The sequence below is a fragment of the Ascaphus truei genome, unplaced genomic scaffold, assembly GCF_040206685.1.
Source record: "Ascaphus truei isolate aAscTru1 unplaced genomic scaffold, aAscTru1.hap1 HAP1_SCAFFOLD_736, whole genome shotgun sequence".
NCBI lineage: Eukaryota > Metazoa > Chordata > Amphibia > Anura > Ascaphidae > Ascaphus > Ascaphus truei.
In genome coordinates this window covers 99,887-114,635 of record NW_027457071.1, presented here as the reverse complement: position 1 = coordinate 114,635, position 14,749 = coordinate 99,887, and the positions used below count along the sequence as shown (strand labels likewise).

Below are 14,749 nucleotides of genomic sequence, written 5' to 3'. Positions count from 1 at the left end.
ACGGTGATTAGCAGTGCGTTCTGCACATCTTGCCACACTCACGGTGATTAGCAGTGCGTTCTGCACATCTTGCCACACTCACGGTGATTAGCAGTGCGTTCTGCACATCTTGCTGCACTCACGGTGATTAGCAGTGCGTTCTGCACATCTTGCCACACTCACGGTGATTAGCAGTGCGTTCTGCACATCTTGCCACACTCACGGTGATTAGCAGTGTGTTCTGCACATCTTGCCACACTCACGGTGATTAGCAGTGCGTTCTGCACATCTTGCCACACTCACGGTGATTAGCAGTGCGTTCTGCACATCTTGCCACACTCACGGTGATTAGCAGTGCGTTCTGCACATCTTGCCACACTCACGGTGATTAGATCAGGGAGTTTAGTGCTAAAAGTTGGCAGTGATGTTAGAGCTGCGTTGTTTGTACTGTAGAAAACAACTTTTATATGACAGCCTAGCTATACGAGGAGAACACAATCTAGACACAGCTCATTGCAATCGCTCACCGACAAATCACCACATTGCACATAATACGCATGTCTGCTTGGCCGTTATTTGGTACATTGCATTTTTTGCTGTGGGTATTTATATGACTATTGCAATAAGGTTATAGCGGTCAGATATTTCTGATTGTGAGCACCACGTGTCATTTTAATGGTTTTATTTTATCCACTATCACCTACTGTATGCACTGATTTTGTTCACTTTTGTGTATTCTCTAGAAAATGACAAAAATGACCATTGGCGTGCACCAAAACGTACTTTCTTTGAATGATCAGCGACTGTCAGTTTTTCATTTATATGTCTAACGTTACTGTTCTAAGTACATAGGTTTCACCCACTGAATGTAATTAATTGTAACTATATCTTGTGAGCACGGTGTGTTCTGTTCATATATTGAATGGCCCTGGGATAAAACCTGAGGAAACCGCACCAGATCGCGCCCTCTTGGTGTTTATGAATCAGGTGCTGTTTTCTGCACGTTGTGTCTCGGTTCTCGCCAGGATAGCGGTGGTGCCCGTGTGGCACGGGGGTGATCGCAGATGACACTGACCTCTCCCTGTATTCGCCAGGTTGTGTATATAACGGGCGGGAGTATAAGGACAGCAGTTACTGGCTGTCACCCTCGTCACGCTGCATGTCATGTATGTGTGCGGACGGTGTCACCACATGCTCCGAGCTGCAATGTGTCACCTCCTGCGCCAACCAAGTCACCGTGCCCGGGGAGTGCTGCCCACTGTGTGCAGGTAATGCCCCCTGTCCCCTGTATCACCCCCATGTTTCTGTCACCCTCCCTGTCCCCAGTCCCCTGTGTCACCCTCCCTATCCCCTGTGTCACCCTCCCTGTCCCGTCTCTGTGTCACTCTCCTTATCCCGTCTCTGCGTCACCCTCCCTATCCCCTGTGTCACCCTCCGTATCCCCCGTCTCTGCGTCACCCTCCCTATCCCGTGTCACCCTCCTTATCCCCTGTCTGCGTCACCCTCCCTATCCCCTGTGTCGCCCTCCTTATCCCCTGTCTGTGTCACCCTCCCTATCCCCTGTCTCTTTGTCATCCTCCCTGTCCCCTGTCTGTCACCCTCCCTATCCCGTGTCTGTCACGCTCCCTATCCCGTCTCTGTGACTCTCCCTATCCCCTGTTTCTGTGTCACCCTCCCTGTCCCGTGTCACCATCCCTATCCCCTGTCTGTGTGTCACTCTTCCTGTCCCCTGTCTCTGTGTCACTCTTCCTGTCCCCTGTCTGTGTCACTCTCCCAATCCCCAGTCTCTGTGTCACCCTCCCTGTCTCTGTGTCACCCTCCCTGTCCCCTGTCTCTGTGTCACTCTCCCCGTCCCATGTCTCTGTGTCACCCTCCCTATCCCCTGTCTCTGTGTCACGCTCCCTGTCTCTGTGAGCAAAAAAGACGGTGCAAAATAGCGCTAAAGAACATAAACCCCTGTGGGACATTTAATAAAAATTGGCAGCCAGACAACAACTGACTGTACAGTCAGTAACACAAGTGAAAAGAAAAAAGACAATGTCGGCGCCAAACAATGTAATAAATCAAACCATATAGTGAATAGTCCAAATCAAAGTCCTTGGATGACAGAGGTAGGTAGGCAATTGCAAACTCTCTCCAGGACGTGGCGTGATATATGAAAAACAAAAAGAAATAATTATAGTGCAGTATGCCAATATACAGGGACATAAAAACATATAACACTGACAACATAAAACATATAAGACAGACTAACAACAACAACAACAACAGGCCAGACTAAAAATAATAAAAAAGCTATTTATTATCAACTAATGTTGGACTCTGGATGTGGCTGTCACACTCCAATCCGGGGGGGGGGGGGGTAAAATCGTTACCCTACTCACAGAATTGTGGACAGTAAAAGGCAGCAGGACTGGAATCACTTTTGCGAATCCAAGATGGCGGCCGTGGTTTTCTCTCCGGCTTCCCCACGTGTGTCAGATGCTGTGTTAGAGCCTCCTGGACGTGGCGTCGCGCTCTCCTCTCCTGCCGGTCTCCTGTCCTTCCAATCCGGGCATGCAACTCCTCTCCCTTGCCTCCTAGCCGCACAGTGTGCTCGCCGGCTCCAGATGCAGTCAAATGCCTCTAAAAACGGTATCTTCCCAACGCGTTTCGTGCGCATGCGCGCACTTCTTCAAGGGATGTAAGAAGTGCGCGCATGCGCACGAAACGCGTTGGGAAGATACCGTTTTTAGAGGCATTTGACTGCATCTGGAGCCGGCGAGCACACTGTGCGGCTAGGAGGCAAGGGAGAGGAGTTGCATGCCCGGATTGGAAGGACAGGAGACCGGCAGGAGAGGAGAGCGCGACGCCACGTCCAGGAGGCTCTAACACAGCATCTGACACACGTGGGGAAGCCGGAGAGAAAACCACGGCCGCCATCTTGGATTCGCAAAAGTGATTCCAGTCCTGCTGCCTTTTACTGTCCACAATTCTGTGAGTAGGGTAACGATTTTACCCCCCCCCCCGGATTGGTGTGTGACAGCCACATCCAGAGTCCAACATTAGTTGATAATAAATAGCTTTTTTATTATTTTTAGTCTGGCCTGTTGTTGTTGTTGTTGTTAGTCTGTCTTGTATGTTTTATGTTGTCAGTGTTATATGTTTTTATGTCCCTGTATATTGGCATACTGCACTATAATTATTTCTTTTTGTTTTTCATATATCACGCCACGTCCTGGAGAGAGTTTGCAATTGCCTACCTACCTCTGTCATCCAAGGACTTTGATTTGGACTATTCACTATATGGTTTGATTTATTACATTGTTTGGCGCCGACATTGTCTTTTTTCTTTTCCCTGTCTCTGTGTCACGCTCCCTGTCCCCCGTCCCTGTGTCACCCTCCCTATCTCATGTGTCTGTGTCACCCTCCCTATCCCCCGTCCCTGTGTCACCCTCCCTATCCCCCGTCCCTGTGTCACCCTCCCTATCTCATGTCTCTGTGTCACTCTTCCTATCCCCTGTCTGTCACTCTCCCTATCCCCTGTGTCACTCTCCCCGTCTCTGTGTTACCCTCCCTGTCTCTGTGTCACTCTCCCTATCCCCTGTCTCTGTGTCACTCTCCCTATCCCCTGTCTCTGTGTCACTCTCCCTGTCCCCTGTCTCTGTGTCACCCTCCCTGTCCCCTGTCTCTTTGTCACCCTCCCCGTCCCCTGTCTGTGTCACCCTCCCTGTCCCCTGTCTCTGTGTCACCCTCCCTGTCCCCTGTCTCTGTGTCACCCTCCCTGTCCCCCGTCCCTGTGTCACCCTCCCTATCCCCGGATCTGTGTCTGACCCCCCCCCCCCCCCACCCCTTGCTTCTGTGTCCCCCCTCTCCTGTTTTGCAGACTGTATCGCCAATAATAAGGTTTATCTTCCTGGAGAGAGTTATCACCCGTCCGACGATCCCTGTGAGATCTGCAGCTGTGAGGTGAGTGTGCGATGGGACTGCACACCTCTAGGACAGTGACAGGGGACATACCTCTAGGACTGCACACCTCTAGGACAGGAACAGGGGATATACCTCTAGGATTGCACACCTCTAGGACAGGAACAGGGGATATACCTCTAGGATTGCACACCTCGAGGACAGTGACAGGGAATATACCTCTAGGATTGCACACCTCTGGGACAGTGACAGGGAATATACCTATAGGACTGCACACCTCTAGGACAGTGACAGGGAATATACCTGTAGGACTGCACACCTCTAGGACAGTGACAGGGGACATGTATCTAGGACTGCACACAGTGACAAGGGACATACCTCTAGGACTGCACACAGTGACAGTATATTGACCTCTAGGACTGCACACAGTGACGGGACATACCTCTAGGACTGCACACAGTGACAGTATATTGACTTCTAGGACTGCACACAGTGACGGGACATACCTCTAGGACTGCACACCGTGACAGTTTATATACCTCTAGGACTGCACACCGTGACAGTGTATATACCTCTAGGACTGCACACCGTGACAGTGTATATACCTCTAGGACTGCACACCGTGACAGTGTATATACCTCTAGGACTGCGCACAGTGACAGGGGATATACCTCTAGGACTGCACACCGTGACAGGGGATATACCTCTAGGACTGCACACGGTGACAGGGGATATACCTCTAGGACTGCACACAGTGACAGGGGATATACCTCTAAGGACTGCACACAGTGACAGGGGATATACCTCTAGGACTGCGCACAGTGACAGGGGATATACCTCTAGGACTGCGCACAGTGACAGGGGATATACCTCTAGGACTGTACACAGTGACAGGGGATATACCTCTAGGGCTGCACACAGTGACAGGGGATATACCTCTAGGACTACACACAGTGACAGGGGATATACCTCTAGGACTGCACACCGTGACAGTGTATATACCTCTAGGACTGCACACCGTGACAGTGTATATACCTCTGGGACTGCACACTGTGACAGGGGATATACCTCTAGGACTGCACACAGTGACAGGGGATATACCTCTAGGACTGCACACCGTGACAGTGTATATACCTCTGGGACTGCACACCGTGACAGTGTATATACCTCTAGGATTGCACACAGTGACAGGGGATATACCTCTAGGACTGCACACAGTGACAGGGGATATACCTCTAGGACTGCACACAGTGACGGGATATACCTCTAGGACTACACACAGTGACAGGGGATATACCTCTAGGACTGCACACCGTGACAGTGTATATACCTCTAGGACTGCACACCGTGACAGTGTATATACCTCTGGGACTGCACACGGTGACAGTGTATATACCTCTAGGATTGCACACAGTGACAGGGGATATACCTCTAGGATTGCACACAGTGACAGGGGATATACCTCTAGGACTGCACACAGTGACAGGGGATATACCTCTAGGACTGCACACAGTGACAGGGGATATACCTCTAGGACTGCACACAGTGACAGGGGATATACCTCTAGGACTGCACACCAGGGTGTAAGACAAAACACCGAGTGGGCATAGTATTGCTGTTTTATTTGAGTTCGGCCGGAAGGCGGAGGTCACGCCGCCCGTGCAGCGCCCGTCCGTCTCAGTGCTGCGGACATTAGGGCCATGTTTACTAAGCAGCGCCATAAGACCCCTTCCAGCCCATTCACCTCCAGCACGGAGGGGTCTTATGGCGTAGCGCTGCGAAGTAAACATGGTCCTTAGCGTGTGCAGCTGTGCCGTGCGCGTTGCACGCGTATCGGGTGTGTGTCCGCGGCCTGCACGTGTACATTTAGGGGGGATTGAGAAGCTTTGGGGTACCCCGGTGTCCGCTCCTTGTGGGAGTCACTGTACCTCCCTGTGCCTCGCGCACGGAGGGGAGATTGTAAGCTCTTGCGGGCAGGGATCCTATGCACGGCGCTGCGCTCTGGGGAACATGTTCTGGTGACGTGTCGCGGTCTCATCCTCAGCGTTTGCCCGACGGCCGGCAGTACCGGCGCTGCACCAGGAAGCAATGCCCCAGCCTCCTGGACTGCCCCCGGAGCCACATCCTGCCCCCCGCGCCCGGACAGTGCTGCGCCAGCTGTGCCCGTGAGTGTAACCCCACCCCCCAACACTGGGGGCGTAACCCCAGAATCTCAACACGCTGCAGCCTCCCTGTGTCACAATGGTGGTCCAGGTGTGATGTGACCACGGCTGCAGTCGCTGCTTCTTCTTTAAGATTAAGGGGGTCTGTTTTTGGAAGTCTACCCACCTTATTTTCTAATTGCGTCCCTCTTTCTGGCACGCGGAGCGCAGGGCCCCACGGTTTGGTAACTGTTCGGCCATGTTCTGTGTCCCTCGCTCCCAAGCCCTTCCCCAGTTGTAGCCCCAGGGAAACCTCCAGGCCCTGGGGGATTGTGGGCAATTGGGATTTAAAGGTCTGCTCGCTGACCCTTGACCTCTGACCTTCTCTAATCACAGAGGCTCTGAGTAACTGCACGGACTCCCTGGTGGGCAGCGAAATCCAGGCCACCGATGACCCCTGTTACACCTGTAACTGCAAGGTACCAAGAGCTGGTCTACTGGTGGAGATGCCGGGGTAACAGGAGCTGTGCCTGGTTACCGGGGTAACACAAGCTGTGCCTGGTTACCGGGGTAACACAAGCTGTGCCTGGTTACCGGGGTAACACAAGCTGTGCCTGGTTACCGGGGTAACACAAGCTGTGCCTGGTTACCGGGTAACACAAGCTGTGCCTGGTTACCGGGGTAACAGAAGCTGTGCCTGGTTACCGGGGTAACAGAAGCTGTGCCTGGTTACCGGGGTAACAGAAGCTGTGCCTGGTTACCGGGGTAACAGAAGCTGTGCCTGGTTACCGGGGTAACAGAAGCTGTGCCTGGTTACCAGGGTAACAGAAGCTGTGCCTGGTTACCGGGGTAACAGAAGCTGTGACTGGTTACTGGGGTAACAGAAGCTGTGTCTGGTTGCCGGGGTAACACAAGCTAGGTCTGGTTGCTGGGGTAACACAAGCTAGGTCTGGTTGCTGGGGTAACGAGCTGTCTGGTTGCCGGGGTAACAGGTCACCTGTCTTGTTGCTGTGGTGACTGATGCTTCAAAGTGCGTACTAGTTTGTAACCCCTTGTGACGTGTCCCTCCTCCCAGGACCTGACGTGGGTATGTGTGCACAGGCACTGCCCCACCCTGAGCTGCCCAAGAGCAGAACAGCACAGCCCCGCCGGGGCCTGCTGCCCCATCTGTAAGGGTGAGAAATACCCCCATCCCTTATTATCCCATACACCCAGCCCCCCTTACCCAACTTATCTAAGCTGTTAGTATTTGGGAGTGGGATAGTGGGTATTGTTGGTGGGTGAGTATTTGGGAGTGGGATAGTGGGTATTGTGCATTGTGCAGGAGGAGAGTATTTGGGAGTGGGATAGTGGGTATTGAGCAGAGGGGAGAGTATTTGGGAGTGGGATAGTGGGTATTGTTGGTGGGTGAGTATTTGGGAGTGGGATAGTGGGTATTGTGCATTGTGCAGGAGGAGAGTATCTGGGAGTGGGATAGTGGGTATTGAGCAGAGGGGAGAGTATTTGGGAGTGGGATAGTGGGTATTGTTGGTGGGTGAGTATTTGGGAGTGGGATAGTGGGTATTGTGCATTGTGCAGGAGGAGAGTATCTGGGAGTGGGATAGTGGGTATTGAGCAGAGGGGAGAGTATTTGGGAGTGGGATAGTGGGTATTGTGCACGGGGAGATTATCTGGGAGTGGGATAATGGGTATTGTGCACGGGGAGAGTATTTGGGAGTGGGATAGTGGGTATTGTGCACGGGGAGAGTATTTGGGAGCGGATAGTGGGTATTGTTGGTGGGAGAGTATTTGGGAGCGGGATAGTGGGTATTGTGCAGGAGGAGAGTATCTGGGAGTGGGATAGTGGGTATTGTTGGTGGGAGAGTATCTAGGAGTGGGATAGTGGGTATTGTTGGTGGGAGAGTATCTGGGAGTGGGATAGTGTGTATAGAGTAGGGGGGAGAGTATCTGGGAGTGAGATAGTGGGTATTGTTGGTGGGAGAGTATTTGGGAGCGGGATAGTGGGTATTGTTGGTGGGAGAGTATCTGGGAGTGGGATAGTGGATATTGTTGGTGGGAGTATCTGGGAGTGGGATAGCGTGTATAGAGTAGGGGGGAGAGTATCTGGGAGTGGGATAGTGGGTATTGTTGGTGGGAGAGTATTTGGGAGTGGGATAGTGGGTATTGTTGGTGGGAGAGTATCTGGGAGCGGGATAGTGGGTATTGAGTAGGGGGAGAGTATTTGGGAGCGGGATAGTGGGTATTGAGCAGAGGGGAGAGTATTTGGAAGTGGGATAGTGGGTATTGTTGGTGGGAGAGTATTTGGGAGTGGGATAGTGGGTATTGTTGGTGGGAGAGTATTTGGGAGTGGGATAGTGGGTATTGTTGGTGGGAGAGTATTTGGGAGTGGGATAGTGGGTATTGTTGGTGGGAGAGTATTTGGGAGTGGGATAGTGGGTATTGAGTAGGGGGAGAGTATTTGGGAGCGGGATAGTGGGTATTGAGTAGGGGGAGAGTATTTGGGAGCGGGATTGTGGGTATTGAGCAGAGGGGAGAGTATTTGGGAGTGGGATAGTGGGTATTGTTGGTGGGAGAGTATCTGGGAGTGGGATAGTGGGTATTGTTGGTGGGAGAGTATTTGGGAGTGGGATAGTGGGTATTGTTGGTGGGAGAGTATTTGGGAGCGGGATAGTGGGTATTGAGTAGGGGGGAGAGTATTTGGGAGTGGGATAGTGGGTATTGAGTAGGGGGAGAGTATTTGGGAGCGGGATTGTGGGTATTGTTGGTGGGAGAGTATCTGGGAGCGGGATAGTGGGTATTGTTGGTGGGAGAGTATTTGGAAGTGGGATAGTGGGTATTGTTGGTGGGAGAGTATTTGGGAGTGGGATAGTGGGTATTGTTGGTGGGAGAGTATTTGGGAGTGGGATAGTGGGTATTGTTGGTGGGAGAGTATTTGGGAGCGGGATAGTGGGTATTGTTGGTGGGAGAGTATTTGGGAGCGGGATAGTGGGTATTGTTGGTGGGAGAGTATCTGGGAGTGGGATAGTGGGTATTGAGTAGGGGGGAGAGTATTTGGTAGTGGGATAGTGGGTATTGAGTAGGGGGGAGAGTATTTTGGAGTGGGATAGTGGGTATTGTTGGGGGGGAGAGTATTTGGGAGTGGGGTAGTGGGTATTGTTGGTGGGAGAGTATTTGTGAGCGGGATAGTGGGTATTGTTGGTGGGAGAGTATCTGGGAGTGGGATAGTGGGTATTGAGTAGGGGGGAGAGTATTTGGTAGTGGGATAGTGGGTATTGAGTAGGGGGGAGAGTATTTGGGAGTGGGATAGTGGGTATTGTTGGTGGGAGAGTATTTGGGAGCGGGATAGTGGGTATTGAGTAGGGGGGAGAGTATTTGGTAGTGGGATAGTGGGTATTGAGTAGGGGGGAGAGTATTTGGGAGTGGGATAGTGGGTATTGTTGGTGGGAGAGCACAGACTGAGTGTTCTCCCCCCCACAGAGTGTGTGGTAGAAGTGGAGGGTCGGCGAGTTCCGGATGGAGAGACCTGGACAGACGGACAGGATCCATGTGTCACCTGCACATGCTCTGTGAGTGCGGCACGTATATATCTCATCTATGTACACATGCTCTGTGAGTGCGGCACATATATATCTCATCTATACACATGCTCTGTGAGTGCGGCACGTATATATCTCATCTATACACATGCTCTGTGAGTGCGGCACGTATATATCTCATTTATACACATGCTCTGTGAGTGCGGCACATATATATCTCATCTATATACACACACATGCTCTGTGAGTGCGGCACGTATATATCTCATCTATACACATGCTCTGTGAGTGCGGCACATATATATCTCATCTATACACAAGCTCTGTGAGTGCGGAACATATATATCTCATCTATACACAAGCTCTGTGAGTGCGGCACGTATATATCTCATCTATACACAAGCTCTGTGAGTGCGGCACGTATATATCTCATCTATACACATGCTCTGTGAGTGCGGCACATATATATCTCATCTATACACAAGCTCTGTGAGTGCGGCACATATATATCACATCTATACACATGCACTGTGAGTGCGGCACATATATATCACATCTATACACATGCACTGTGAGTGCGGCACATATATATCCCATCTATATACACATGCACTGTGAGTGCTGCACATATATACAGTGGTGTGAAAAAGAAAGTACACCCTCTTTGAATTCCATGGTTTTACATATCAGGACATAATAATAATCATCTGTTCCTTAGCAGGTCTTAAAATTAGGTAAATACAACCTCAGATGAACAACAACACATGACATATTACACCGTGTCATGATTTATTTAACAAGAATAAAGCCAAAATGGGGAAGCTATGTGTGAAAAACTAAGTACACCCTTACTGCTTCCATAGGAATTAAGATGCTAAGTAGCAGACAGGTGCTGCTAATCAATGCCCTTGATTAATTGATCATCAGCAAGTGTGACCACCTCTATAAAAGCCGAAGTTTTAGCAGTTTGCTGGTCTGTAGCATTCAGGTGTGTGTTAACACAATGCCAAGGAGGAAAGACATCAGCAATGATCTTAGAGAAGCAATTGTTGCTGCCCATCAATCTGGGAAGGGTTATAAGGCCATTTCCCAACAATTTAAAGTCCATCATTCTACAGGGAGAAAGATTATTCAAAAGTGGAAAACATTCAAGACTGTTGCCAATCTTCCCAGGAGTGGATGTCCCAGCAAATTTACCCCAAGGTTAGACCGTGCAATGCTTAGAGAAATTGCAAAAAAAAACAAGAGTTACATCTCAGACTCTACAGGCCTCAGTTAGCATGTTAAATGTTAAAGTTCATGACAGTACAATTAGAAAAAGACTGAACAAGTATGGTTTGTTTGGAAGGGTTGCCAGGAGAAAGCCTCTTCTCTCTAAAAAGAATATGGCAGCACGGCTTAGGTTTGCAAAGTTGCATCTGAACAAACCACAAGACTTCTGGAACAATGTCCTTTGGACAGACGAGACCAAAGTGGAGATGTTTGGCCATAATACACAGCGCCACGTTTGGCGAAAACCAAACACAGCATATCAGCACAAACACCTCATACCAACTGTCAAGCACAGTGGTGGAGGCGTGATGATTTGGGCTTGTTTTGCAGCCACAGGACCTGGGAAACTTGCAGTCATTGAGGCGACCATGAACTCCTTTGTATACCAAAGTATTCTAGTGTCAAATGTGAGGCCATCTGTCCGACAGCTAAAGCTTGGCCGAAATTGGGTCATGCAACAGGACAATGATCCCAAGCACACCAGCAAATCTACAACAGAATGGCTGAAAAAGAAAAGAATCAAGGTGTTGCAATGGCCCAGTCAAAGTCCAGACCTCAACCCGATTGAAATGCTGTGGCTGGACCTTAAGAGAGCTGTGCATAAACAAATGCCCACAAACCTCAATGAACTGAAGCAACGTTGTAAAGAAGAGTGGGCCAAAATTCCTCCACCACGATGTGGGAGACTGATAAAGTCATACAGAAAACGATTACTTTAAGTTATTGCTGCGAAAGGTGGTTCTACAAGTTATTGAATCAGAAGGTGTACTTAGTTTTTCACACATGGCTTTTCCATTTTGGCTTTATTTTTGTTAAATAAATCATGACACGGTGTAATAGGTCATGTGTTGTTGTTCATCTGAGGTTGTATTTACCTAATTGTAAGACCTGCTAAGAACAGATGATTGTTACTATGTCCCGATATGTAAAACCATAGAATTCAAAGAGGGTGTACTTTCTTTTCACACCAGTGTGTGTGTGTGTGTGTGTGTGTGTGTGTGTGTGTGTGTGTATATATCTATATATCATCCTCATCATACACATAGGTAAGCATTGCTCTGCACACACAGATATACATTTTCTCTGCACACGTCATTGCTCTGCACGCACGCAGATACACATTGCTCTGCACCCACGTAGATACACATTGCTCTGCATAAACGCAGATACACATTGCTCCGCAAACGCAGATACACATTGCTCCGCAAACGCAGATACACATTGCACTGCAAACACAGATACACATTGCTCTGCACACACGCAGATACACATTGCTCTGCACAAAGGCAGATACACATTGCTCTGCACAAACGCAGATACACATTGCTCTGCAAACGCAGATACACATTGCTCTGCAAACGCAGATACAGACACATATTACTGTGAGATGCATTCCAAATTCATGTGGCAGTCCAGGGGTTAATATCCCTCGGTAGAGTACTGACGCTCTGTTACTCATTCCTCACAGCTGGGGCATGTGGAGTGTCAGATAGAGGAGTGTCCCCCCACACAGTGCCAACACGGGGCGCTGAGAGTCAGAACTGCTGGGACCTGCTGCCACCAGTGCCAGGGTGAGTACCGGTCATTATAACACAGCCCAGTGCCAGGGTGAGTACCGGTCATTATAACACAGCCCAGTGCCAGGGTGAGTGCCCGTCATTATAACACAGCCCAGTGCCAGGGTGAGTACCCGTCATTATAACACAGCCCAGTGCCAGGGTGAGTACCCGTCATTATAACGCAGCCCAGTGCCAGGGTGAGTACCCGTCATTATAACATAGCCCAGTGCCAGGGTGAGTACCCGTCATTATAACACAGCCCAGTGTCAGGGTGAGTACCCAGCATTATAACACAGCCCAGTGCCAGGGTGAGTACCCAGCATTATAACACAGCCCAGTGCCAGGGTGAGTACCCATCATTATAACACAGCCCAGTGCCAGGGTGAGTACCCGTCATTATAACGCAGCCCAGTGCCAGGGTGAGTACCCAGCATTATAACACAGCCCAGTGCCAGGGTGAGTACCCAGCATTATAACACAGCCCAGTGCCAGGGTGAGTACCCGTCATTATAACACAGCCCAGTGCCAGGGTGAGTACCCAGCATTATAACACAGCCCAGTGCCAGGGTGAGTACCCAGCATTATAACACAGCCCAGTGCCAGGGTGAGTACCTGTCATTATAACAGCCCAGTGCCAGGGTGAGTACCCAGCATTATAACACAGCCCAGTGCCAGGGTGAGTACCTGTCATTATAACACAGCCCAGTGCCAGGGTGAGTACCCAGCATTATAACACAGCCCAGTGCCAGGGTGAGTACCTGTCATTATAACACAGCCCAGTGCCAGGGTGAGTACCCAGCATTATAACACAGCCCAGTGCCAGGGTGAGTACCCAGCATTATAACACAGCCCAGTGCCAGGGTGAGTACCCGTCATTATAACACAGCCCAGTGCCAGGGTGAGTACCCAGCATTATAACACAGCCCAGTGCCAGGGTGAGTACCCAGCATTATAACACAGCCCAGTGCCAGGGTGAGTACCCGTCATTATAACGCAGCCCAGTGCCAGGGTGAGTACCCAGCATTATAACACGGCCCAGTGCCAGGGTGAGTACCTGTCATTATAACACAGCCCAGTGCCAGGGTGAGTACCCGTCATTATAACACAGCCCAGTGCCAGGGTGAGTACCCAGCATTATAACACAGCCCAGTGCCAGGGTGAGTACCCAGCATTATAACACAGCCCAGTGCCAGGGTGAGTACCCAGCATTATAACACAGCCCAGTGCCAGGGTGAGTACCCAGCATTATAACACAGCCCAGTGCCAGGGTGAGTACCCAGCATTATAACACAGCCCAGTGCCAGGGTGAGTACCCAGCATTATAACACAGCCCAGTGCCAGGGTGAGTACCCAGCATTATAACGCAGCCCAGTGCCAGGGTGAGTACCCAGCATTATAACACAGCCCAGTGCCAGGGTGAGTACCCAGCATTATAACACAGCCCAGTGCCAGGGTGAGTACCCGTCATTATAACACAGCCCAGTGCCAGGGTGAGTACCCGTCATTATAACACAGCCCAGTGCCAGGGTGAGTAGCCAGCATTATAACACAGCCCAGTGCCAGGGTGAGTACCCAGCATTATAACACAGCCCAGTGCCAGGGTGAGTACCCGTCATTATAACACAGCCCAGTGCCAGGGTGAGTACCCGTCATTATAACACAGCCCAGTGCCAGGGTGAGTACCCGTCATTATAACACAGCCCAGTGCCAGGGTGAGTACCCATCATTATAACACAGCCCAGTGCCAGGGTGAGTACCCAGCATTATAACACAGCCCAGTGCCAGGGTGAGTACCCAGCATTATAACACAGCCCAGTGCCAGGGTGAGTACCCAGCATTATAACACAGCCCAGTGCCAGGGTGAGTACCCAGCATTATAACACAGCCCAGTGCCAGGGTGAGTACCCAGCATTATAACACAGCCCAGTGCCAGGGTGAGTACCCAGCATTATAACACAGCCCAGTGCCAGGGTGAGTACCCAGCATTATAACACAGCCCAGTGCCAGGGTGAGTACCCGTCATTATAACGCAGCCCAGTGCCAGGGTGAGTACCCAGCATTATAACACAGCCCAGTGCCAGGGTGAGTACCCAGCATTATAACACAGCCCAGTGCCAGGGTGAGTACCCAGCATTATAACACAGCCCAGTGCCAGGGTGAGTACCCAGCATTATAACACAGCCCAGTGCCAGGGTGAGTACCCAGCATTATAACACAGCCCAGTGCCAGGGTGAGTACCCAGCATTATAACACAGCCCAGTGCCAGGGTGAGTACCCAGCATTATAACACAGCCCAGTGCCAGGGTGAGTACCCAGCATTATAACACAGCCCAGTGCCAGGGTGAGTACCCGTCAT

The 14,749-nt window shown here is 50.7% G+C and overlaps 1 protein-coding gene across 1 annotated transcript in view; it reads left to right on the top strand.

Annotated features, from left to right (window-relative positions):
- The window catches only part of LOC142486096 (kielin/chordin-like protein), a gene marked incomplete at both ends in the record, with an annotated part of 171,133 nt that overhangs the window by 58,448 nt on the left and 97,936 nt on the right, over positions 1-14,749 (top strand). The window contains 7 exons of the mRNA XM_075584755.1: positions 1,074-1,247; positions 3,845-3,927; positions 5,930-6,050; positions 6,423-6,505; positions 7,102-7,201; positions 9,504-9,592; positions 12,303-12,405. Of these exons, the coding sequence (XP_075440870.1) occupies positions 1,074-1,247; positions 3,845-3,927; positions 5,930-6,050; positions 6,423-6,505; positions 7,102-7,201; positions 9,504-9,592; positions 12,303-12,405 (753 nt within the window). The remainder of the gene's footprint in view (positions 1-1,073; positions 1,248-3,844; positions 3,928-5,929; positions 6,051-6,422; positions 6,506-7,101; positions 7,202-9,503; positions 9,593-12,302; positions 12,406-14,749) is intronic.